General features: G+C 45.3%; 1 protein-coding gene and 1 pseudogene across 1 annotated transcript; both read left to right on the top strand.

The window, feature by feature from the left end:
* The first annotated feature begins 619 nt into the window (after nucleotides 1-619).
* On the top strand, nucleotides 620-2,476 carry LOC125528254 (uncharacterized; annotated as a pseudogene).
* Nucleotides 2,477-18,988: 16,512 nt separating this feature from the next.
* On the top strand, nucleotides 18,989-23,995 carry LOC125528255 (putative LRR receptor-like serine/threonine-protein kinase At1g63430). The gene is made up of 13 exons (XM_048692749.2): nucleotides 18,989-19,255; nucleotides 19,365-19,503; nucleotides 20,203-20,274; nucleotides 20,361-20,504; nucleotides 20,591-20,719; nucleotides 21,059-21,178; nucleotides 21,252-21,313; nucleotides 22,073-22,318; nucleotides 22,396-22,601; nucleotides 22,689-22,821; nucleotides 22,929-23,086; nucleotides 23,179-23,400; nucleotides 23,572-23,995. The coding sequence occupies exons 1-13, from the start codon at nucleotides 19,132-19,134 to the stop codon at nucleotides 23,800-23,802; spliced, it is 1,986 nt and encodes a 661-aa protein (XP_048548706.2). The 5' UTR covers nucleotides 18,989-19,131; the 3' UTR covers nucleotides 23,803-23,995.
* The last annotated feature ends 1,918 nt before the right edge of the window (nucleotides 23,996-25,913 follow it).

Genomic DNA, 25,913 nt, shown 5'->3' with positions numbered 1-25,913 from the left:
CTATGTAAACGACGCACGGTATAAAAGTTGTTTTTAGCGCGCGCGGACCTGATTTAAAGTCTTCAGCAGCCGCACAAAAAGCACGCGCACTATAATTAATGCAGCACGCGCATTAAAAAGACATCGGGCAGCATATTTAGTGCCCCCGGTCGCGCACGCTGCAAACTCTGGACTGCTGCAGATGGAACCGCTTGATTGGGACCGCTGGACTCGCGCTCGCCGCATATTTTATAGCGCTTGTTGGAACAAGCGTCTTTTAGCGCCCTAAAAAAATTACTTGCGCGCTGTAAACCCATTTTTTAGGCGCCACGCATTGGGCGGCTGTTGGAGATCCTCTAATTTGGTTGGAGTAGAAAAAAGGCCTAGGCCCACCCCATGAAAATCAAGGGGAGATGTTTAGTTGGGAAGGAAAGAAACGTAAGTTTAAGTAAGAGGTTTCGTATTTCTCTAAAAAATAAGTAAGAGGTTTCGTAGGTGTAGCATTTTTGCATCCTAAAATCCCAAATTCCTATTTCTCAAAAAAAATCCCAAATTCCATCTCGCCGCCAGATCCCAGGCCCCTTCCCTTCTTGCAGGCGGTTTCGGTTTTTGTTCCTATTCCGGGAAGATTCCAGTGTCGATGCCGATGGCTCTATTTAATCGCCAGCGCGACCGCAAGCTCGACGATTCGTGGCGCAGGTGCAGGTAGCTCACTCATGGCTAGGAGAGAAGGGATCGATTCCTGCGCCGTCGCCGCCGCCGGCCGCAGGCGGTGGCGGTCCACGGCGATGACCGGATTAGCGCCCTATGCGACGATCTCCTCCTCGACATACTAGGCCGCCTTGACACCCGCATGGTTCTCGACGCCGGGGTGCTATCTAAGCGCTGGGCCGGCCTGCCCCGCGAGCTCTCCGTCCTCGACTTGAGCGTCGGGGACATACTCCCGCCGCGCTACCACCGCTGGGTCCTCCTTCATCGAGAATCCAAGGCAAGAGATTTAAAGTACCAATTCTGCACGACTAATATGGAGAAGGTCATGCCTCACATCAGGAGGTACAAGCGCCGCGCCATGCGAGCCTTGACCACCTCTGTCGAACGTCTCTTAGACCCAGCGGCAGATGGTGTCGGCCGGACGGTAAGCAAGCTGACGCTTGAGTTCTTTTCGACCCACAACACTGACTGCATCAACCGGCTCATCTCCAAGGCCATCGATGCTTGGGAGGTCCATGATCTCGTGGCCGTTGCTAAGCCAGTCTACTCGCAACGCCGAAATTTTCATGCCTTCCCCGGCCACGGCATCTGTGAGGAACCCTGTGCGTCACGCCTGCGAAGCCTCAAGCTTGGAGGCTGCATGATCCCATCGTTGCTCGGGCACAATGTGCTCACCCTGCTCGTCATGCAAGACACACCAATGTCGACGCCAGAATCGGCGTACGAGGGCATCTTCACCTCGTGCCCGCAGCTGCAGGTGCTTCACCTCATCTCCTGCTACAGCGCAGGCAATGGGAATGGGGACATTACCGTAGACGCCCCCGGGTCAGACCTGCGGGAGCTTGTCGTCGACAATTGCGTCTGTTTCATACGGATATGCCCGAGGGCTCTTCCCAGACTCGAGCGCCTAGCATCCCTGGGCACGAGAGTGCGCTTCGAGACCACCTCGTTTCCCTACCTCAGGCAATGCAACCTCACCCTGTGCATGGGTGTCACAGAGGAAACAGCTCGCCGATACTTTGCGGCACGCATGTAGCTCAAGCTTGGCTCGTTAGTGGGATGCATCCCGGACGTAACGGACATGATCATTCGGTTCACTGGACCTGACAGATGGATCGTGCCGTCCGTTTCCTCGCCGGCGCTGTCCCTGCTACCTAACCTCCGGCGGCTGCTGGTCGCCGACGTGCCTCGGTGCTGGGACGTCTCGTGGCCGCGCCTCCTCCTTGAGACGGCGCCTTCCCTCGAGACCCTCCATGTCCACGTTGCCCCGCCGCCTTGCAAAGAGGAAGAGGAGCCCAGCGGCAATGAGATATCGTGGCGGCCCGCCATGCGTGGGCACCGGCACCTCAAGGAGTTTGTGATGACTGGTTTTGAAGGGACGGAGAGGCAGGTTTACCTCGTCAGGTTTGTCATGGGAGTGTGCAGCACGGCGTTGCGCCATGTCGCCATGCTCAAGAAGGGGCATGTCCGGGACAAGGGGCACTGGGACTGGGAGACGGTGACGCAGCAGCAGCAGCGCTCACAGTGGACCGACGAGGAGAAGGACAAAACGCTTGAGCAGATCATGAATGGGGTTCCTTCTTCCTCGACCGCTTCTCCGGCTGTAGTTTTTGGCTGATTTGTTGTAACTGTTAGAGATATATTTGGGCTACATGTGTTTGGTAGTCTAGAATTTGTAATCTGTCTTCTACCTTATCTTTAGAACAGGCGTCTTGCCTTCCTAGCCTTGTACTTATATACTCGCCTTTGAGCCTCAATAATACATCGATCATATTTCATAACAATCCCTCTCTCTCTCTTCTAACAGTAACTTTTGTCCATTCATAACGTGAAAGTGAGCATTTGTCTGGTTAATTCGTAGGCTTCTGGTGTTTTAGTCGATTTGATTTATAAGGTGCTGGTGTACTCAAATTATAATGCGCTTGGAGGGTGGAAGACACCGTCGAGCTTCCCCAATGGTGGGTTGTTGCAAGCAACGATGGGAGTTCACGTGGGATGATGCATCTACGTGTGTGTTCGTATCACCACAGGGATTCGCAATTCATTCCCTATTTCTTTGTTGCTTGGCAAACATAAATGTCAACGGCTAATAAGTATACCTGATCAAATTGCTGCAACATGACATATCTTGGTGGATATTAGTACTTGTCAGTTGGAAAGTCCCCAACTGCTCACGAGCTCAACTGAGCTCGCATGAACAGTAAATTCGAAAAAAGATGAAAAAACATTCAAAGAATTCTAAAAAAATTATGTGGTAAACTTTAACAAATGTTTTAAGAGCCTGCAAATATTCAATTTGAAATGACATTTGTGGGAGTCGCAGCAAAAAAAAATCAACACTTCAAAAATGCTTTCGACTATAGCATTTTTGGAGCATTACTTTATTTTTTACCACCACTTTCAGAATGTGATTTCATGATAAAATTTTACAAGCACTCAAAACTTTTGTCAATGTTTCATAGAAAAAATAAATCAGATTAAAAAAACATTTTTTTATGATTTTACTGTTCATACGGGCTCATTTGAGCTCAAGCTGATAATAGTTGTGTCCTTGTCAGTTCTCTTTCATTTCAGGGATGGGAGAGAACTCTGTGATGCCAAGGTTTCCCTACCCTTTTCTCTCGCCCCTGCCGACCCTGACCCTATGTAGACTGCGCCTACCATGAGCGCTCCCACGAAGCAGTCAAGCCATTGCTCCGGCCACCCCGCGGGAGCGCACAAGATAGCTCCTAGTCACCTCGGCCGCCTCGGTCATGCCCTCCCGAGCTGTCTTGCGATTTGGATACTCTCGTAAAGTTTCACTAGAAAGGGAAGTTGCTCCATTTGACTTTATTTGATGAGATATTGATCAATTTCCTTTCAAAAAAATGTTTATGTATATTATGAGGAAAAAATACTGGTGATGGTTTCGTTAATGAAATCAGAGCCCTCGCCCCCTCTTTTGCTCAAAAAAATATATTATGAGGAAAATAAGTTTTCTTCTTTCTTGAAAGGTTACCGTTAGAAAGACGCGAGAAATATCAAAAACTCGATGAAAACCACGTCAAATCCCTCTTGTAAAAGTGAAAAAAATACCAAGCCATCAGGTTCTTGCTTGATGACGAGATGGTGGCGTCCATTGACGGAACTACAAAAGAGATTTAATGGGGTCAGCTCTACATCAATGGTGTCATCTTCACAAATTAAGAGGGATTAGTGCAAATATAGCGAAGGATTTTCAAAAATTGTTGTTGTCAGTTGTAACACCCACGATGCGGTTATATCTCCCACGTGTCGGAGCACGACTTAGAGGCATAACCGCAGTGTAGGCATATCGCAAAAGGGGTAATTTTTACACATCCCATGTACTGAATAAGAAAGAGGTACAGAGTTGGCTTACAATCGCCACTTCACACAATACATAAATATAGCATTACAATCATTCAGATACAATCAAGGTCCGACTAAGGAACCAAAATAAAAGAAGACCACCCCTAATGCTAAATCCCCGATCGCCCCGACTGGGCTCACTACTGATTAACTGAAACGAAACAACACAATGAACGAGATCTTCATCGAGCTCCTCCAGGAGCTCGCTTGCGTCACCTGCACGGTATCATCGGCACCTGCAACCTGGTTTGGAAAGTAAATTGTGAGTCACGGGGACTCAGCAATCTCACACCCTCGCGATCAAGACTATTTAAGCTTATGGGTAGGTAAAAGGTATGTGAGGTGAAGCTGCAGCAAGCACTAGCATATATGGTGGCTAACTTACGCAAATGAGAGCAAGAAGAGGAGCAAAGCACGGTCGCAAACTAGAAGTGATCAAGAAGTGATCCTGAAACTACTTATGTTCAAGCATAACTCCAACACCGTGTTCACTTTCCGGACTCCGTCGAGAAGAGACCATCACGGCTACACACGCGGTTGATGCATTTTAATTAAGTTAAGTTTCAAGTTTTCTACAACCGGACATTAACAAATTCTCATCTGCCCATAACCGCGGGCACGGCTTTCGAAAGTTTAAAACCCTGCAGGGGTGTCCCAACTTAGCCCATCGCAAGCTCTCACGGTCAACGAAGGATATTCCTTCTCCCGAGAAGACCCGATCAGTCTCGGAATCCCGGTTACAAGACATTTCGACAATTGTAAAACAAGACCAGCAAGACCGCCCGATGCGCCGACATCCCGATAGGAGCTGCACATATCTCGTTCTCAAGGTAACACCGGATGAGCGCTCCGTACAACTAAAACCAGCCCTCAAGTTTTCCCGAGGTGGCGCTGCAAAGGACTCTAGTTCGGACCAACACTTAGACAAGCACTGGCCCGGGGCGCTTAAAATAAAGATGACCCTCGAGAGCGCGACTCCCAAGGGAAAAGTAGGTGGTGGTGAGACAAATGGTAAAACCAAGGTTGGGCCTTGCTGGAGGAGTTTTATTCAAAGCGAACTGTCAAGGGGTCCCCATAACACCCAACCGTGTAAGGAACACAAAATCAAGGAACATAACACCGGTATGACGGAAACTAGGGCGGCAAGAGTGGAACAAAACACCAGGCATAAGGCCGATCCTTCCACCCTTTACCAAGTATATAGATGCATTAAGCCATTAATTAAATAAGAGATATTGTGATATCCCAACAATAAACATGTTCCAACAAGGAACAAACTCCATCTTCACCTGCAACTAGCAACGCTATAAGAGGGGCTGAGCAAAGCGGTAACATAGCCAAACAACGGTTTGCTAGGATAAGGTGGGTTAGAGGCTTGACATGGCAATATGGGAGGCATGATATAGCAAGTGGTAGGTATCGCGGCATAGGCATAGCAATAGAGCGAGCATCTAGCAAGCAAAGATACAAGTGATTTCGAGGGTATGGTCATCTTGCCTGAGATCCCGCAAGGAAGAAGAACAAGTCCATGAAGAAGGCAAACGGACGTAGTCGAACGAATCCTCACAAACGCGACGTTATCGGAACCAACCCGAAGAAGCAACACCGGAAAGAAGCAAACAACATGGTAAACAACCATCACATAATCATGACATGATGCACAATCAAGTATGATGCATGTCCGGTTTAATGAGGCATGGCATGGCAAAAATGCACAAACAATCTTACAAATTAAGTGGAGGTCAATATGCAACTCCGTTGCATATTGACGGAACACCACGTCACTTATTTAGTTCTCTCTCATTTAGGTACCCAGCAATATTAAGTGTTGATTAACATGACAAGGGGTGAAGCATATGAAAACTACCTATCTAGGCAAGTTTAAATGAGGCCGGAACAACAAAACAACAAGTCCGGAAACTCCTCATGTGCATATTTTAGGTTTGGTACTGTTCTTCCCTAAACCATATTTTTGAGTTGTTAAACATGCAAAGCAATGTCACCATGTTAAACTAGGCATTTTTCAACCCCATTTACATATAAAGTTTATTAAATTCCGAGTTACGGTTATTTAGTTATGAAATAAAGCATTTTTGCATGGCAAGGGCAAAATTTAAACAAACAAAATTTTAAGCATTTTAAACATAGATGAAAATGGCAAATTATTAATCTACACAAAATTCTAAGCAAGTTTCATATATTAAGTTTTTACATGTGATGCTTAGTTTGTGAGTTAAAATATGCATGAAGTTCAAGGGTGTTTCTGCAAAACTGACGTTCTCTAGGAAAATAGGAAAACGTTCTATGTAAAATAAAACACGATACGGGCCGGATCTGGTTGGCGCATCAGTAACAGGCGCTGGGGGAAGGCATCTCACCATGGGCCAAGCCCAGTCAGTAGGGAGGAGGCCGTGCAGGCCGGCCCGCTTGCTGGATCAGGTCGAGGCACACCCAGCGTGGTCAACGCGCTCGTGCGCTCGTGCCAGAACAGACGAGACGCGGGGCGGGGTCGTCCTGCTCGAGCAGAGGCAAAGTAGAGCAGCTCGACAGGGGCGCAGCGGGCACGGCGAGAAGCAGAACAGCGGCGAGCAGGCGAAGCAGAGGAGGCAGCAGGCGGCAGGGCACAGCGACTGATACGTCTCCAACGTATCTATAATGTTTGATTGCTCCATGCTATATTATCTACTATTTTGGACTATATTGGGCTTTATTTTCCACTTTTATATTATTTTTGGGACTAACCTATTAACCGGAGGCCCAGCCCAGAATTGCTGTTTTTTGCCTATTTCAGTGTTTCGAAGAAACGGAATATCAAACGGAGTCCAAACGGAATAAAATCTTCGGAAACGTGATTTTCTCACCGAACGTGATCCAGGAGACTTGGACCCTGCTCCAAGGAACAAAAGAGGCGGTCACGAGGGTGGGGGGCGCCCCCCCCCCCCTAGGGCGCGCCCCCCTGCCTCGTGGGCCCCTCGTTGCTCCTTCGGCGTACTTCTTCCTCCTATATATACACACGTACCCCCAAACAATCAGAACAGGAGCCAAAAACCTAATTCCACCGCCGCAACTTTCCGTATCCACGAGATCCCATCTTGGGGCCTGTTCCGGAGCTCCGCCGGAAGAGGGCTGTCATCACGGAGGGCTTCTACATCACCATAGCCCCTCCGATGAAGTGTGAGTAGTTTACCTCAGACCTTCGGATCCATAGTTAGTAGCTAGATGGCTTCTTCTCTCTCTTCGAATCTCAATATAAAGTTCCCCCCCTCTCTCGTGGAGATCTATTCGATGTAATCTTCTTTTTGCGGTGTGTTTGTTGAGACCGATGAATTGTGGGTTTATGATCAAGTCTATCTATGAATAATATTTGAATCTTCTCTGAATTCTTTTATGCATGATCGGTTATCTTTGCAAGTCTCTTCGAATTATCCGTTTGGTTTGGCCAACTAGATTGGTAGTTCTTGCCATGGGAGAAGTGCTTAGCTTTGGGTTCGATCTTGCGGTGTCCTTTCCCAGTGACAGAAGGGGCAGCAAGGCACGTATTGCATCGTTGCCATCGAGGATAACAAGATGGATTTTATTTCATATTGCATGAATTTATCTCTCTACATCATGTCATTTTGCTTAAGGCGTTACTCTGTTTTTAACTTAATACTCTAGATGCATGCTGGATAGCGGTCGATGAGTGGAGTAATAGTAGTAGATGCAGAATCGTTTCGGTCTACTTGTCACGGACGTGATGCCTATATACATGATCATGCCTAGATATTCTCATAATTATGCTCAATTCTATCAATTGCTCAACAGTAATTTGTTCACCCACCGTAGAATACTTATGCTCTTGAGAGAAGCCATTAGTGAAACCTATGGCCCCCGGGTCTATTCTCATCATATCAATCTCCATCACTTTTATATTGTTTTGCTATTTACTTTGCTTTTACTTTTTACCTTGCATCTTTATACCTAAAATACCAAAAATATTCTATCTATCAGATCTCACTCTCGTAAGTGACCGTGAAGGGCTTGCCAACCCCTAATCGCGTTGGTTGCGAGTAGCTATCGTTTTGTGCAGGTACGAGGGACTTGAGTGTGGCCTCCTAATGGATTGATACCTTGGTTCTCAAAAACTGAGGAAAATACTTACGCTACTCTGCTGCATCATCCCTTCCTCTTCGGGGAAAACCAACGCGAGCTCAAGACGTAGCAAGAAGGATTTCTGGCGCCGTTGCTGGGGAGTCTGCGCAAAAGTCAACATACCAAGTACCCATCACAATCCCTATCTCTCGCATTACATTATTTGCCATTTGCCTCTCGTTTTCCTCTCCCCCACTTCACCCTTGCCGTTTTATTCGCCCTCTCTCTCTCTATATCCTCCCTCTCTGTTTGCCTCTTTTGCCCGTTTGCTCTTGTTTGCTCGTGTGTTAGATTGCTTGTTTGTCGCGATGGCTCAAGATACTACTAAATTGTGTGACTTCACCAATACCAATAATAATGATTTCCTTAGCACACCGATTGCTCCTCTTACCGATGCTGAATCTTGTGAAATTAATACTGCTTTGTTGAATCTTGTTATGAAAGATCAATTCGCTGGCCTTCCTAGTGAAGATGCCGCTACTCATCTGAATAGCTTCGTTGATTTATGTGATATGCAAAAGAAAAAAGATGTCAATAACGATGTCGTTAAATTGAAGCTATTTCCTTTTTCTCTTAGAGATTGTGCTAAAGCTTGGTTTTCGTCTTTGCCTAAGAATAGTATTGATTCATGGAACAAGTGCAAAGATGCTTTTATCTCTAAGTATTTTCCTCCCGCTAAGATCATCTCTCTTAGAAACGATATTATGAACTTTAAACAACTTGATCGTGAACATGTTGCACAAGCTTGGGAGAGAATGAAATTAATGATACGTAATTGCCCTACTCATGGTTTGAATTTGTGGATGATTATACAGAATTTTTATGCCGGATTGAATTTTTCTTCTAGAAATCTTTTAGATTCGGCCGCGGGAGGTACTTTTATGGAAATCACTTTAGGAGATGCTATGGTTAATTATTCTCAATGGCACACTGAAAGATCATCAAATAAAAAAGTGCATGCGATAGAAGAAATTAATGTGTTGAGTGGAAAGATGGATGAACTTATGAAATTATTTGCTACTAAGAGTGTTTCTTCTGATCCTAATGATATGCCTTTGTCTACTTTGATTGAGAATAACAATGAATCTATGGATGTGAATTTTGTTGGTAGGAATAATTTTGGTAACAACGCTTATAGAGGGAATTTTAATCCTAGGCCATATCCTAGTAATCCTTCTAATAATTATGGGAATTCCTACAACAACTCCCTCTGATTTTGAATCTAATATTAAAGAATTTATTTCTTCGCAAAAGAATTTTAATGCTATGATTGAAGAAAAATTGCTTAAGATTGATGATTTGGCTAGGAACGTTGATAGAATTGCTCTTGATGTCGATGCTTTGAAACTTAGATCTATTCCACCTAAGCATGATATCAATGAGTCTCTTAAAGCCATGAGAATTTCAATTGATGAGTGTAAAGAAAGAACCGCTAGGATGCGTGCTTCCAAAGATGCCTTTATTAAAGCGTGTTCTTCCAATTCCTATGAAAATCAACATGAAGATCTAAAAGTTATTGATGTGTCTCCAATTAAATCTTTATTTTGCAATATGAATCTTGATGAAACTGAATATGATCTTCCTTTACCTAGAAGGTGTTCTACAAATTCGGAGTATTTAGATCTTAATGATGAAATTGATGAAAGTGGGATTGAAAGAAATAAAAATCTAGATGTTGCTAAACCCACTATATTGGATTTCAAGGAATTTAATTATGAAAGTTGCTCTTTAATTGATTGTATTTCCTTGTTGCAATCCATACTAAATTCTCCACATGCTTATAGTCGAAATAAAGCCTTCACCAAACATATTGTTGATGCCTTGATGCAATCTTATGAAGAAAAACTTGAGTTGAAAGTTTCTATTCCTAGAAAACTATATGATGAGTGGAACCAACTATTAAAATTAAAATTAAAGATCATGAGTTTTATGCTTTGTGTGATTTGGGTGCTAGTGTCTCTACTATTCCCAAGACTTTGTGTGATTTACTAGATTTCCGCGATTTTGATGATTGCTCTCTAAACTTGCATCTTGCGGATTCCACTATTAAGAAACCTATGGGAAGAATTAATGATGTTCTTATTGTTGCAAATAGGAATTATGTGCCCGTAGATTTCATTGTTCTTGATATAGATTGCAATCCTTCTTGCCCTATTATTCTTGGTAGACCTTTCCTTAGAACGGTTGGTGCGATTATTGATATGAAGGAAGGGAATATTAGATTTCAATTTCCATTAAAAAAGGGCATGGAACACTTTCCAAGAAAGAAAATAAAATTACCATATGAAACTATCATGAGAGCCACTTATGGATTACCTACCAAAGATGGCAATACCTAGATCTATTCTTGCTCGTTATGCCTAGCTAGGGGCGTTAAACGATAGCGCTTGTTGGGAGGTAACCCAATTTTATTTTTATTCTTTGCTATTTTCTCCTGTTTAGTAATAAATAAATTATCTAGCCTCTGTTTTGTTTGTGTTTTTTGTGTTTAATTAGTGTTTGTGCCAAGTAGAACCGTTGGGAAGACTTGGGGAAAGTCGTGTTGAACTTGCTGTAAAAAACAGAAACTTTAACGCTCATGAGAACTGCTGTCATTCTTATTTGAAGAGTGCTATTTAGTTAATTATTTTTGCAGATGATTAACAGATAAATTCCTCATGTCCAGTAATTTATTTTAGAATTTTTGGGGTTCCAGATCTTGCGCTAGCTATAGATTACTACAGACTGTTCTGTTTTTGACAGATTCTGTTTTTCGTGTGTTGTTTGCTTATTTTGATGAATCTATGGCTAGTAAAATAGTTTATAATCCATAGAGAAGTTGGAATACAGTAGGTTTAACACCAATATAAATAAATAATGAGTTCATTACAGTACCTTGAAGTGGTCTTTTGTTTTCTTTCGCTAACGGAGCTCACGAGTTTTCTATTTTGAGTTTTGTGTTGTGAAGTTTTCAAGTTTTGGGTAAGAATTTGATGGATTACGGAACAAGGAGTGGCAAGAGCCTAAGCTTGGGGATGCCCATGGCACCCCCAAGATAATCCAAGGACACCAAAAAAGGCAAAGCTTGGGGATGCCCCGGAAGGCATCCCCTCTTTTCGTCCACTTCCATCGGTAACTTTACTTGGAGCTATATTTTTATTCACCAACATGATATGTGTTTTGCTTGGAGCGTCTTGTATTATTTGCGTCTTTGTTTGCTAGTATAACACAATCATCCTTGCTGTACACACCTTTTGAGAGAGCCATACATGAATTAAAATTTGATAGAATACTCTATGTGCTTCACTTATATCTTTTGAGCTAAGTAGTTTTGCTCTGTGTGATTCACTTATATCTTTTGAGAGTTATAGTTTTGCTCTATGTGCTTCACTTAGATCTTTTAGAGCACGGTGGTGGATTTGTTTTAAAGAAACTATTGATCTCTCATGCTTCACTTAAATTATTTTGAGAGTCTCTTAATAGCATGGTAATTTTCTTAATAATAATATGCTTGGTATTCAAGATTTGTGAAACTTTCTTTTGAGTGTGTTGAATACTAAGAAAAAGATTGAAGCATGATAATTGTTTTGAGATATGGAGGTGATAATATTAAAGTCATGCTAGTGGAGTAGTTGTGAATTTAAAGAATACATGTGTTGAAGTTTGTGATTCCCGTAGCATGCACGTACGGTGAACCATTATGTGATGAAGTCGGAGCATGATTTATTTATTGATTGTCTTCCTTATGAGTGGCGGTCGGGGACGAGCGATGGTTTTTTCCTACCAATCTATCCCCCTAGGAGCATGCGCGTAGTACTTTGCTTTGATAACTTCTAGATTTTTGCAATAAGTATATGAGTTCTTTATGACTAATGTTGAGTACATGGATCATACGCACTCTCACCCTTCCACCTTTGCTAGCCTCTCTAATACCGCGCAACTTTCGCCGGTATCATACACCTACCATATACCTTCCTCAAAACAGCCACCATACCTACCTATTATGGCATTTTCATAGCCATTCCGAGATATATTGCCATGCAACTTTTCATCATCTAGTTCATCATGACACATCCATCATTGTCATATTGCTTAGCATGATCATGTAGTTGACATATTATTTGTGGCAAAGCCACCGTTCATAATTTTCATACTTGTCACTTTTGATTCATTGCATATCCCGGTACACCGCCGGAGGCATTCATATAGAGTCATATTTTTTTCTAAGTATCGAGTTGTAATTGTTGAGTTGTAAGAAAAATAAAAGTGTGATGATCATCATTATTAGAGCATTGTCCCAGTGAGGAAAGAATGATGGATACTATGATTCCCCCACAAGTCAGGATGAGGCTTCGGACGAAAAAAAAGAGGCCAAAGAAGCCCAAATAAAAAAAGAAAGGCCATAAAAAATATATAATAAAATAATAAGAGAAAAAGAGAGAAGGGACAATGTTACTATCCTTTTAGCACACTTGTGCTTCAAAGTAGCACCATGATCTTCATAGTAGAGAGTCTCTCATGTTATCACTTTCATATACTAGTGGGAATCTTTCATTATAGAACTTGGCTTGTATATTCCAATGATGGGCTTCCTCAAATTGCCTTAGGTCTTCATGAGCAAGCAAGTTGGATACACACCCACTTAGTTTCTTTTTGAGCTTTCATATACTTATAGCTCTAGTGCATCCGTTGCATGGCAATTCCTACTCACTCACATTGATATCTATTGATGGGCATCTCCATAGCCCGTCGATACGCCTAGTTGATGTGAGACTATCTTCTTCTTTTGTCTTCTCCACAACCACCATTCTATTCCATCCATAGTGCTATATCCATGGCTCATGCTCATGTATTGCGTGAAGATTGAAAAAGTTTTGAAAAAGTTAGAGTATGAAACAATTGTTTGGCTTGTCATCGGGGTTGTCCATGATTTAAATACTTTGTGTGGGGAAGATGGAGCATAGCCAGACTATATGATTTTGTAGGGATAACTTTTTTTGGCCATGTTATTTTGAGAAGACATAATTGCTTTGTTAGTATGCTTGAAGTATTATTATTTCTTATGTCAATATAAACCTTTGTCTTGAATCTTTCTAATCTGAATATTCATACCACAATTAAGAAGATTTGCATTGAAATTATGCCAAGTAGCACTCCGCATCAAAAATTCTCTTTTTATCATTTACCTACTCGAGGACGAGCAGGAATTAAGCTTGGGGATGCCTGATAGTCTCCAACGTATCTATAATTTTTGATTGCTCCATGCTATATTATCTACTGTTTTGGACTATATTGGGCTTTATTTTCCACTTTTATATTATTTTTGGGACTAACCTATTAACCGGAGGCCCAGCCCAGAATTGCTGTTTTTTGCCTATTTCAGTGTTTCGAAGAAACGGAATATCAAACGGAGTCCAAACGGAATAAAATCTTCGGAAACGTGATTTTCTCACCGAACGTGATCCAGGAGACTTGGACCCTGCTCCAAGGAACAAAAGAGGCGGTCACGAGGGTGGGGGGCGCCCCCCCCTAGGGCGCGCCCCCTGCCTCGTGGGCCCCTCGTTGCTCCTTCGGCGTACTTCTTCCTCCTATATATACACACGTACCCCCAAACAATCAGAACAGGAGCCAAAAACCTAATTCCACCGCCGCAACTTTCCGTATCCACGAGATCCCATCTTGGGGCCTGTTCCGGAGCTCCGCCGGAAGAGGGCCGTCATCACGGAGGGCTTCTACATCACCATAGCCCCTACGATGAAGTGTGAGTAGTTTACCTCAGACCTTCGGATCCATAGTTAGTAGCTAGATGGCTTCTTCTCTCTCTTCGAATCTCAATATAAAGTTCTCCACCTCTCTCGTGGAGATCTATTCGATGTAATCTTCTTTTTGCGGTGTGTTTGTTGAGACCGATGAATTGTGGGTTTACGATCAAGTCTATCTATGAATAATATTTGAATCTTCTCTGAATTCTTTTATGCATGATTGGTTATCTTTGCAAGTCTCTTCGAATTATCCGTTTGGTTTGGCCAACTAGATTGGTAGTTCTTGCCATGAGAGAAGTGCTTAGCTTTGGGTTCGATCTTGCGGTGTCCTTTCCCAGTGACAGAAGGGGCAGCAAGGCATGTATTGCATCGTTGCCATCGAGGATAACAAGATGGATTTTATTTCATATTGCATGAATTTATCTCTCTACATCATGTCATCTTGCTTAAGGCGTTACTCTGTTTTTAACTTAATACTCTAGATGCATGCTGGATAGCGGTCGATGAGTGGAGTAATAGTAGTAGATGCAGAATCGTTTCGGTCTACTTGTCACGGACGTGATGCCTATATACATGATCATGCCTAGATATTCTCATAACTATGCTCAATTCTATCAATTGCTCAACAGTAATTTGTTCACCCACCGTAGAATACTTATGCTCTTGAGAGAAGCCACTAGTGAAACCTATGGCCCCGGGGTCTATTCTCATCATATCAATCTCCATCACTTTTATATTGTTTTGCTATTTACTTTGCTTTTACTTTTTACCTTGCATCTTTATACCAAAAATACCAAAAATATTCTATCTATCATATCTCACTCTCGTAAGTGACCGTGAAGGGCTTGACAACCCCTAATTGCGTTGGTTGCGAGTAGCTATCGTTTTGTGCAGTTACGAGGGACTTGAGCGTGGCCTCCTACTGGATTGATACCTTGGTTCTCAAAAACTGAGGGAAATACTTATGCTACTCTGTTGCATTATCCCTTCCTCTTTGGGGAAAACCAACGCAAGCTCAAGACAGCGACTCCAGGCGATGCAGCGGCCGCTCAAACCGGTGAGATGCAGGCGAGGAAGGCAAGCGGCTAGGCGGAGCTGGAGGCCAAGGCGGCGGCACTCGGAGGAGGTCGAGGGCGGCTTGAGGCCACGGCGGCAACGGCACCGGTCGTCGGGTGATGCGGGCCTCGGATAGCTTCATGATCAACTCAGGATCAAGGGGAGAAGAGGCAGGCCTCAGGCGCCTGGGGAAGAAGCACGGGCGGCACATGAGGAGGTCGGGCGCGACGCGAAGAACCAAGGGGCGGCCATGGCGGTGGAGCCTGGGCGCAGCGGCACTGCTGGTCTGGCGGTGCTCCGACGAAGATGGAGGTGACGGGGTCGCGGACTTGACGAAGGGCGGCGGATTCGAGCGATGGCGCGGCGGAGCTCGGGCCCTGGGATGCCGGCGAGGCGGCCGTCCGAGCGGGAAGACGAGCGCGGGGTCGAGCGCTGCATCGGGGCGCTCGTCTGCTGTGCGGCTCGGGCGTGAGGGGGGATCGGGCGATCGAGGAAGCAGGGGCCCGACCGGGTGGCCTGAAGGTTGAGGTCGCCGTCTCGGGCGTCCATGGCGGTTTCTTTACAGAGAGAAACAAGAGGGAGTTGAGCAGGGACGCGGAGAAGAAAAGAAGGAGATTAAGGGCAGCGCGCGAGGGACTGGCCTGGGGGTTTCCGGCGGCGGCGTTGGTCGTCGGACGACGAGACGAGGAGGGGCCAGGGACGAGGCATGTCTCGGGTAGGAGAAGGAGGGGCGCTGCGGGATTTGCGCGGCTGTGGTGCGGTGGTTGGCTCGCTGGGGAAAACAAGGGAGAGTGGATGGATCTGGATCCCGAGGAAGATACGGTAGGTGGCGGCGGCTCGACGGGACAAAGTCCCTAGATTTTAGGGTTTGTCCAAAATGACTAAGGATGGACTATATATACCTCACAGATTTTGTTAGGGGCTACCTCGGTCCCTCTGATCGGAAAACGGACGGTCGCGAATAAATAGCTAGGGAGTCCAATTAACAAAACGGAGATGTTTTGTAGATGTCTGGGGATGATCCGGACCCAACGGTGACGACTCCCTCGGGTCGGGTTCGGGACAACTTCCGGACGCGCGCGAGGAGGTCCGATGCACTGTGCAAAGAGGGGTAGGCATGGGCCTAGGTGGACTGTGGAGAGCGGGTTGGTCTGAGAGAAGAGGGGAGAGATGCAGCCCGGCACGATTTCCGGAGACCGAAAACGTCCGACGATAAGACCAGCTATACTGCCGCTATAGTTATCCGTTGGGGCATCAAACGGACTCCGAACGCTATGAAACTTGGCAGGCAGCCTACTGACAACAAAACAACACCGCACGCCAACTTTCATCCCATTCCGAGAACATTTTCTGGTCACTTATAAAATACTATTTCAGACATGCGGCGGACGCGTGCAAGTGTGTCTGGGCTCAGAACGGACAACGGACGGAACTAGGGGAAACCCGGACGGATGCAAGGTTTTGAAAACATGATGATGCAATGCGGATGATGACATGGCAAAATGCAACACGCAAACAAATGACAAGGCAACAACAGCGAATAACTGGACGACACCTGGCGCAACGGTTTCGGGACGTCACATCAGTCAACACCAATGACAATGCTTGAGGTTCGTCCCTGCACGTCCTATCTATGCCTTTTCCGTAACCCTCTTTTTTTGTTTGATTTTCCTATCTGCTTCATAAAAGAATTTCCTCAACCCCGTCTCGTTTGGCTGTATATTTTTCAAAAAGGGGAAGATCCCGGCATCTGCATCATCATGGTGCACACAACCATCTTTATTAAATAAAAATGAAGAGGTTCGACAAGTACACATTATCAACTAACACGACCAAAAAAGAAAAATACCACAACCGCTTGGTACAATAGAAATACTACATGTCTTAACCACATAATCTATTAGTGTTCCCGCAAAAAAAAACTATTAGTGACATGCAGTCAAACCGATTGAATAACGCTTGTGCAACCATCCCTAAACGATTGCAACCAAAGGCCATGAGCTTCCTGGTGTCACACGCTGAAGTGATGACCACATACAGATCAATATGGTGACTCTGAAAATAACCTGCATAAAACTAAAAAAAAGAGACCTGTTAAAAAATACAATCATTCTGGCAATTTCAAATTGCCCAAAGAAAGGCACAAACCCTTACAAGGATAAGCTTTTTGTTCGTATCAACCAACCAGTTTCCAAATAATTTTAGATACTCATTGTGGGTGACAACATGGACCATACACCAAATCAAAGCGGTAAAAAGGGTGGGAAATATAAGGGAGATGTATCGTTCAGCGGTGTGAATTTATTTATAAAGCGGGACACAATCTTATTCCTAGAAGAACGAGTGCAACTCATTTGCATCACGCGTGGGAAGAAGGGCTGCGAAATATCATCACATTCTTAATTCAATAAGAAGACCGAAGGTGGAGTAGTATATAATGTTAAGAGGACCGAACCTGCAGGAGAGAGACCAAGTACCAACATCCTGTTATCTTGAACACCGTCTTTCCTTGCAGACCTAGTTCATTGAACTTTCTCATCCATGTGTTTGTGGACAAATTTGTTTGCTAGACAATGAAGACCACCGCACGACGCGACGTAACAAGAAAAATAACCCCTCTTTTTCTCATAAGACAAGCTTGCGCCCGAAGGCTGCTGCACTCCCGTCCCATATTCTGCACCCACAGGGTTCATCATTTCTAGTACCTGATCTTGATTTGCTTGGAAGCATCAGGGGCTCGCTTTCAGGCCATCTTTAAGCTAAGCAATCTCCATTTCCACTCAGTGCTGATTCCATTCCACCGGTCTTGTACCATGTGCATATTTGGAAGGGATCAAACTTGAAACCCCACCTGAATTCATGCATGCGTCGACCACCGGAAAGAGCGAAAAGACTGCACATTTCTTCTTCTTCTTCTTCTTCTTCTTCTTCGAAAACGAAACAAGCATGTGTCCTAAATCAAATCGATCTGCAGGACATGGGGATGCATGCTTCTTCCGAGTTAGTCAATCAGTGTACCATACAATTATTAATAACATTTTGGTTGGTTACGGCATATGATGGCGCCCCCTGCTCTTGACCTTTTTCCGCTGACAAAATCATGCAAACCCGGTGACGCGTGCCCCCTCCCCTTGAATAATGAAGCATCCCCGTAACTTTCTTAATAGTGGGTGCACCAACTCTCTTCCAAAGGTTTTTGCGTCATTATGCCTAGTAAAATCAGCCAATCAAATAGCCAGGTACGGCTAGTCGCAAGGAAACAACCCAAGAAGCAGCCCGGCCGGGCCATGACACCGAACGAAACCATATCTTATCTTATGCAGATTTACATGTCGTGGTCTCCCGGCACGTCGCCTTCAGCGCGCGTGTGCGTTTTTAGGGAGGGGAGGAGCGTGCCCTGCCTTGCAACCCAACCCAGGATTGAACTGGTACTTGGAATCGCATTAGATATTTCATACGGATAAACTTGAACTTCAGAGCTCTGGTGAAGCTTAGGCATCAGCGTCACGTAACGATGACAATTCGGCGCTCGCTCGAGTCGAGTTGGGCGCGTGTCCCGGTCGATCGACGGTACAGCAGTACGTGGTACTTCCGAGCTTTCGTGACCGATTCTTCTCGCATCTGCTGCAGTTCGCGCCGGTACAAGTTGAATCTAGCAAGTTTTGTGCTCCCGTGCTGTGCGGGAGATTGCGGAGCGTTGCTCGTGTGTGGAGTGGTGCACGCTCGAACGTACGGGCGTGCCCCGTATTCTCACGTAAGCTACGCTACGCATGTAGGGGTGGCCAAGTTACTTAATGTATTCTGTGATCCATATTACTTACTTGTTGCTGAAACAGATGTATCTAAACGTATTTCAGTGCTAAATATATCTGTTAAGCAATCAGTAATATGGATCGGAGAAAATATAGTTAATTAATGTACACGGTGGTTTGGTTTGGTCTTCCTGTTGGAGTATAGGCCATCATCACTGCTTGGCGTGGCCGTTAAGTGCAACTTCCTCGCCCCCCTTCTTCTTCTTCTACTCCTACAAACTCGAGTGAACGCACGGGGCTCTAGAGATGACTACCACGTGAAAAGAACAGGCCCTCCTCTGGCATCTGCTCTAGGAAAAGCACTACGTGGTGCGACGACGACGACGACGACGATGGCGAGGCTGCTGCTCGGGGTCTCGCTCCTGGCCATGGCGCTCGGGCTCGGCTGCTGCGCTTCCATCGCCCCGGCCCCTGAGCCCTCCGACTCCGCCTCCGAGCCCTCCGTCTCAGACGACGGTGCTGCCTTTGCCCTTGGCTCTCTTATATTTTCTTCTGCTTTTCATGCGTGTTCTTCAGTGGCTGACTGCTTGCCGCTGCCTCGTCCTTGCTCCGGGCGGGCGTGCAGTGCGTGCGCTCCTCGCCTTCAAGCGAGCCATCGACGACGACCCTCGCGCCGAGCTCTCCAACTGGAACACCAGCGAACCGGATCACTGCTGGTGGTCCGGCGTCTGGTGCTCGCTCTCCGACGGCCGTGTGGTGGCTCTGTAAGAATCCCTTCTATTAATTCCTCTTTTTGTTACGCCAGTAGTCTGCTGCAAGATGAAGGAGCCGAGTGCGCCGTTTCTTGAGCATATCTCTGGCTGCCCTTTCTCTGTGCTTGTTCGACTCTTTCAGAGTTTATTATCAGAAACGATATGAACAATTCTTGCTGCACGCTCTCTAGTCCAATGGAACAATCCGGGGGTAGAAGAAGAAGACTCTCTGGGCCAACAGCAGGACAGAATGATGCGTCCAAAGTTTTTCCATGGAAAAGTCTCCGACAGCACAATGAGACATCCAGCTGAAAGCTACCATCATTTTTTTACCTACTTTTACTGTGTGTCTCTCTCCTATCTTCAGTTGACCATAGAAGCACCTACAGAAAACTGACCCGGTGGGTTTGTGGTCCCACCCGCAGAAGCCAATGGAATTCTCAGTTTTCACAAAACAATCTTCAAATCCAAGTGTTGTTTTTTTCTGTGAGGAAAATCCAAGTGTTGATTCTTTTTGTGAGGAAAATCCAAGTGTTACTTGTCCAAAGTCAAATAAGATACATGTGTTAGTTTTGTGTACGCATGCTTTGCTCACGTTAACCAAGAAAGTTCAGCATTGCAGTTACTATATGTTTTATATGTTGACAAACTTGATGTTCTTCTCTCATTGTAAGTAAATTGGCTTATGTCCCGCTGCAACTCATTGTCCAGGGAGTTGTCAAACTCATCTCTCTCGGGGTTCCTCGCACCAGAGATTGGATCCTTGACTTCTCTGCAAAAACTGTATGTGCTTGTAACCGTCATTTTTTTACAACATGTACTTCGCCTGCAAGCAACTGAAAGTAACAGGCCTGATGAACTTCTTGCAGCATATTGGATCACAATGCATTCACGGGCTCGATACCGAGAGAAATCGGCAAGCTAAAGAACCTCACAGTGCTGAATCTCAGCACAAATCAACTGGAGGGGCCCATTCCAAGTGAGGCCGGTGACATGCAAAACATCACAACAATGTACTACGCCAGAAGCTGTGATCAACTTTTATTTATGTAAACTTTTATTTCCATGTTCATAACTCTTATGTTCTCTTATGCCCTAGAGACCTTCACGCGAATCAGTTGAGTGGTGCCATCCCTCCTGAGCTCGGCAAGTTGGCAAACCTCAAGGAGCTACGGTTGAGCAACAACAGCCTCACAGGGACTATTCCTGGAAGCAATGATTCCATCATGTAAGTGCATCTGTTTCAGTCTTTCAGAGTCTTCAAAACCAAATGTCTGTTTTCAGCATGCATGATCTGAATTCTGAAAGGGCGCCGAAGCACGTCTCTTCTCCTTTGAACACAATAAAGCTATTTAGTTAAGAAGTCGGCATCAATCAGCACTGATGCTGTTTCACAATAGTAGTAAGAGAAGATGTCGATATGGTTTATCGTTTCGAAACAAGCTGGAGGATGAGACAAGATACAGTGACCATGTTGCCAAAAAAGTCTTTAGCAGATATGCTTCTTCTGTGTGGGCATCAATGGACATTGCATATGAATATGAAATTGTGATTGCTCTTCTTTCAGGGTGTCCACCAAGAAAGAAGATCAGGTTGGTTTGTGTAAGTTAGCTCAGCTAACTGATATAGACCTCTCAAATAACCTTTTAGCTGGAAGTATTCCTGCGTGCTTGGGGCATATTCAAAGGTACATCTTTCTTTTGTGGCTTGCATTTCGGTTAAGTCTATCTGAACTTACCTGTTTTACAGTATTTCAACAGATCAAGCATGGTAGGAAATTGCTTCCACAACAATGACACAAGGAACCGTCCTGACTGGGAATGTACGGTCTAATGAAGTTTAATCCTATTCTCAGTACCATGATTCTATTAAAAAAAATTCTGTTTGCCGCTGAGTTTCTGTAATTCAACAAGAGCATGTAGATATTACCTGTGGACAGATACATCTAGCAGTTCTCTTATTGCAGTATTTGTTAAAGGAACAACTGCACTAGGGCATTAGGCTAGACTGAAGAATATTCACAGCCATTTGTTCATCTTCAAAAAGTAAAAAGGTGTTAAGCTTTGGGGCTCGAGGCCATTGATGGTGCGGCCATAGGAACTTAAAAATTGCCTGTTCAAAATTAGTAGACATTAGAAAAGTAGGACCTATGCTGCGAATGAGATCATGGGACCTATTGGGGTAGTGGGAATGTTAGTTACGCTTTGCTAAAACAAAGAGAAGAAATTTGCCACTTTGTTCGCTTCCTTCTTGGACCCTTTCTATCACATTCATCCCTTTGTCCCTTAGTTTGATCTCTTGTCCTAATCTTCTTGGGTATTTGTCCAGTGTATCCATGTTTTTCCAAGTATTCATTTTTTCTGTCAGATATTTATACCTCAGCGCTGCGGGAAGCAGATCAGAACTGACCTGTGCATTTTAGCAATAAGATATAACTCAAAATGGTCTATACCTACTTTTCTTACTGACATACCAGAACACATTTTTATAATCATACTGGATTGCTTAGACTTACTTTAAGTCTCCGCCTGTAATTTAATTTTTCTGAGCAGTGAGTGAGTATATTGAGTCATAATTACAGGTGGAAACAGCATGGATGCAGGCAAGGACAATAACAACACCAGTATTGGTGAAGATGGGCAGAGAGGAAGAGTGATACAGCCACTGTGGCTCCTCATCGTGGAAGTCGTCACAGGAGTTTCAGTGCTCTCCATCTTAACGCTCTGTGCCATCGCTGGCCTCAGAAGACGCAAAGATAGGTCCTCCAGGAGAGGTGTTCCATGGACAAGAGCGCTAAGCTGGAAGGAAAACAACGTGATCTCAATTGGTCAGTGTCTGTCTTCTCACTGACAAATATTGGAGTGTGTACTGCTTTAGTTACAATTTTTCTTTTTGCTTGTGCAGATGATGACCTGCTGGGGAATGTGCCGAAAATAAGCCGGCAGGAGCTCGCCGAGGCCTGCGAAGACTTCAGCAACATAATTGGGTCTTCCCAGGAGACGGTGGTGTACAAGGGGACCATGAAGGACGGCCGGGAGATCGCCGTCGTGTCGATGTCCGCTTCGGTGCACTACTGGACGAACTACGTCGAGCTTTACTTTCAGAAGGAGGTGAGTTGATTGCTCTCCAGCTTGACACTGATGCCAAAGATTTTACACGCCTCTTTGACCATATCTGTTGGTGTCTTGGACCCTCAGGTGGTAGAAGTGGCCAGATTGAGCCACGAAAATGCCGGGAAGATGGTGGGATACTGCAAGTCGTCCGATCCCTTCTCGAGAATGGTGGTCTTCGAGTACCCGTCGAACGGGACGCTCTACGAGCATCTCCACGGTAAGATTTTGGCGGTACTGAAAGCTTTGTAATCTTGCTGCATTTGAGAAGGTGACATATATATATGACTGAATCTTGTTGGTTGGGTGTCTGTCGTGTGCTCTCAGATGTGGAAGGGTGTCAGCTATCCTGGCCGAGGCGGATGAAGATAGCGCTGAGCATCGCGCGCGTGCTCAGACACCTGCACACCGAGCTGCAGCCGCCGTTCGCCGTCGCCGCGCTGGCGTCCAGCTCCGTCTATCTGACGGAAGACTTCTCGCCCAAGGTCGGCCTGTTGGTGCTTGGAGCATGGCGTCTTTGGTGCGGTTGACAGCAAGATGTTAAACAGCTGAGCTGAAATGGGTTTTGATTCTGCAGATAATTGACTTCGAGAGGTGGAGGGGTCTCGTCGGCAAACCCCTCCTGAGCTCCGGCTGCGTGGTGAACGGCGGCGGCGGGCATTCCAACGGCGTCGTGGACTCCCGGCACGTGCGCTTCATGGACGTCCAGGCCAACACCTTCGCCTTCGGCGTGATTCTCCTGGAGCTGATCAGCGGCAGAGCCTCGCTCTCCAAGGACACAGACGACCTGGTGAACTGGGTAGGTGTTCTTTCCTGAATCAAGAGAACTCAGGATTAGCAGCAGCATGAAAAATCTACCACAGAACTATGGAACTAAATCGTACATTTTTATTCATTTCTCCGACAAGTATTTCCGGACGAACGGGGTACGCATGATTCTTGAGAATGATGGATGAGATGTGTGTTTCAGGCGAGGAAGCACTTGGAGCAGGCGGGGGAGTTTGGCAAGCTGGTGGACCCGAAGCTGAGGAGCGTGGGCCAGGAGAGCCTGGGCATCATCTGCAACGTGGTGAACCTGTGCATCGACGCCGAGCCGTCGCGGAGGCCCTCCATGAACATGATCGGGGCCATCCTCGAGGAAGGCGTCGACACGTCCGTCAGGGACTCCTCACTGGCCTGGGCGGAGGCGGCCATCTCCTAGATGACCCTTGTTTGCTTCGCTGCTGTCGTGTGTGTGTTGTGTGTGTTTTGACGGGCGCTGCTGTCGTGTGTTCATAACTTCATATAGACCGCAGCTGCTCAGTGATTAATTTGCCTACGAAGAAGATTGATTTTTGATCCATGTCCACAAGAACAGCGCTAGCATAATGGAGCAGTTGGTAGTCTTGCTTTCAGGTTTTTTTTGTCCCACCTTCTCTTCTCTGGTTTTTGTTCGTCACGGTTTTTTTTCGCTGATTTTTTCCGTCCCCTCCCCCACCCCCACGCACGCAAAAAAAAAAAATCCTCCGGTCCAAAATCATCGAGTCTTCTCCTCGATGCCCTAGCGCATCTCACCAGCGCCGCCGCCGCTCCCTGCCACACCCACGACAAAACCAATCCCTCGCGTCGAGGGAGAGCACGAAAGGCAGAGCTGCTCCCGCACCCTGCGCAGCGCCGCCGCTAGGAGTATCATGAAATTGACAAGAGCAAGGCAGGAGAGATGCTGGGAGCCAAAATCAATAGCGCCCAGACTGCATGCAGATATATATAGCCTCAACAAGATGAATTGTGAGATTGAGCTCCTTCAGTTTCAGCATAAGCCCCCGCATAAATCATCACCTTTGGAGAAGTGCTTAGTCCCAAACCATTAAGGTTCTGTAACGGCTGGAATTCTCCAAGCTCTGAATCTCTGACGATGATGGGATCCGGACACCCTGATGAAACTACATCCAGTTCAGTACAGTCAGGGGGGTAGGCATGCTTCCAACCGTGTGTTTCTTCAAGGCAAGGTTTGCTATTTGTTGTGTATCAGTCCCAGCAAGTTGTAGTTTGGTTATTCTTGTTCTTTTATTGTTAGTGAAGAAAAATGACAATGTAGTCCCAGGTTTGTGTACGTGAGGTTTTCATGGTCCTTGAGCTGTTGTTACATGCAGGGCCGTGCTTGCCAAGAATCGAAACCGATCCTCCTTGAAGATGGTCCGACCTCCAGTTCATCTATCGAAGGAGATAGTAATACTACTACTGCTGCAACTATCTTGTTGTATCGCTCTGCTTCCATATGCAAAACAATGCATTAACCTGTTCTTTTTTTGCGGGAAAAATAATGCGTTGATCAATGTATTCTCCATTCCTGATGGTCATATGTTTCGAATTCATAAGATTAGCTATATGAAAGCCATGGTGCATATAATGTTCGTTTCATTTCATAGCGCAGTAGCTCTGGTATGGAAGACTGACGAACATGGGTGAATAAGCTGGGAGGAACGGACAGCACAGGTAAGAGTCCAATCCCCTCTTATTTTGTGGAGAATTTTCAATTCGTCTGACGTTTAGTTGTATGATTTGTCAAACTTTCATTTGCTCATTTGTTCTGTCTTTATTTTTATCTCTATCGAGCTCGATGTCCAACTTCTGTTGTCGTGGGGGCTTCTTGTATGCAAGTAAGAGCATGATGTTGGATCATAGTGTTGATTGGACTGTGGAAATTGTAGGATGATAATATTGTGTTGTTTTGATCTGACCCTCGTGAGGGATTATATAGAATACATGGTGGGGTAGAGACTTGGAGTACAAGACAAGACAATTACTAATTCTATCTCTAACTCAAGCACATTATACTTCTAACATTCCCCCCAAGCCGTAGCGGGCGTGAAGCGGACGATTGCGACTTAATTTGAAGTCTTGTCCTTTTTGCGCCAATATATGTTGTTGAGAGGCACCCATCTTGCTAATTGGTGTGTCAAATTTTACATGGACAGTATAGTTGTGTGATTATTGAGTGGTCCAGTGAGTAGTGTTGCTATATGCAAAGGAATGATAGAATGATGAGTTTGTAAAGTGAGTAAGGGCATATCAATAATTCAACCCGGAACCTGGGCTCAGATGAACCCAGTGAACAGTACCACAATTTAAAATAGAAACAAAGTTCACAAAATTCCAAATATTTTTGTGGTGCAAGATGCTCATGTGCGCGAACTCCGTGATTTTTTTTGTGAAGTTTGGATATTTGAGGAGGTCGTGGAAAAAAAGACAAAATCAGGCGTGAACAATGTGATTTTCAAAAGTTTCTCAGACATTCGAGGCGTGAACAGTGTGATTTTCAAAAAAGACAAA

The sequence above is a fragment of the Triticum urartu genome, chromosome 2A (assembly GCF_056163025.1).
Source record: "Triticum urartu cultivar PI428250 chromosome 2A, HENAU_Tu73, whole genome shotgun sequence".
In the NCBI taxonomy this organism is placed as follows: Eukaryota; Viridiplantae; Streptophyta; class Magnoliopsida; order Poales; family Poaceae; genus Triticum; species Triticum urartu.
This window is presented reverse-complemented; position numbering and strand designations above follow the sequence as displayed.

Bases quoted from the DNA above. Each gene is read 5' to 3' on its own strand.
- LOC125528255 (XM_048692749.2), top strand. From the start codon at position 19,132: ATGGCGAGGCTGCTGCTCGGGGTCTCGCTCCTGGCCATGGCGCTCGGG. The intron at 22,319-22,395 runs GTCAGTGTCTGT...TTGCTTGTGCAG, and splicing joins AAACAACGTGATCTCAATTG to ATGATGACCTGCTGGGGAAT. The intron at 22,822-22,928 runs GTAAGATTTTGG...GTGTGCTCTCAG, and splicing joins GCTCTACGAGCATCTCCACG to ATGTGGAAGGGTGTCAGCTA.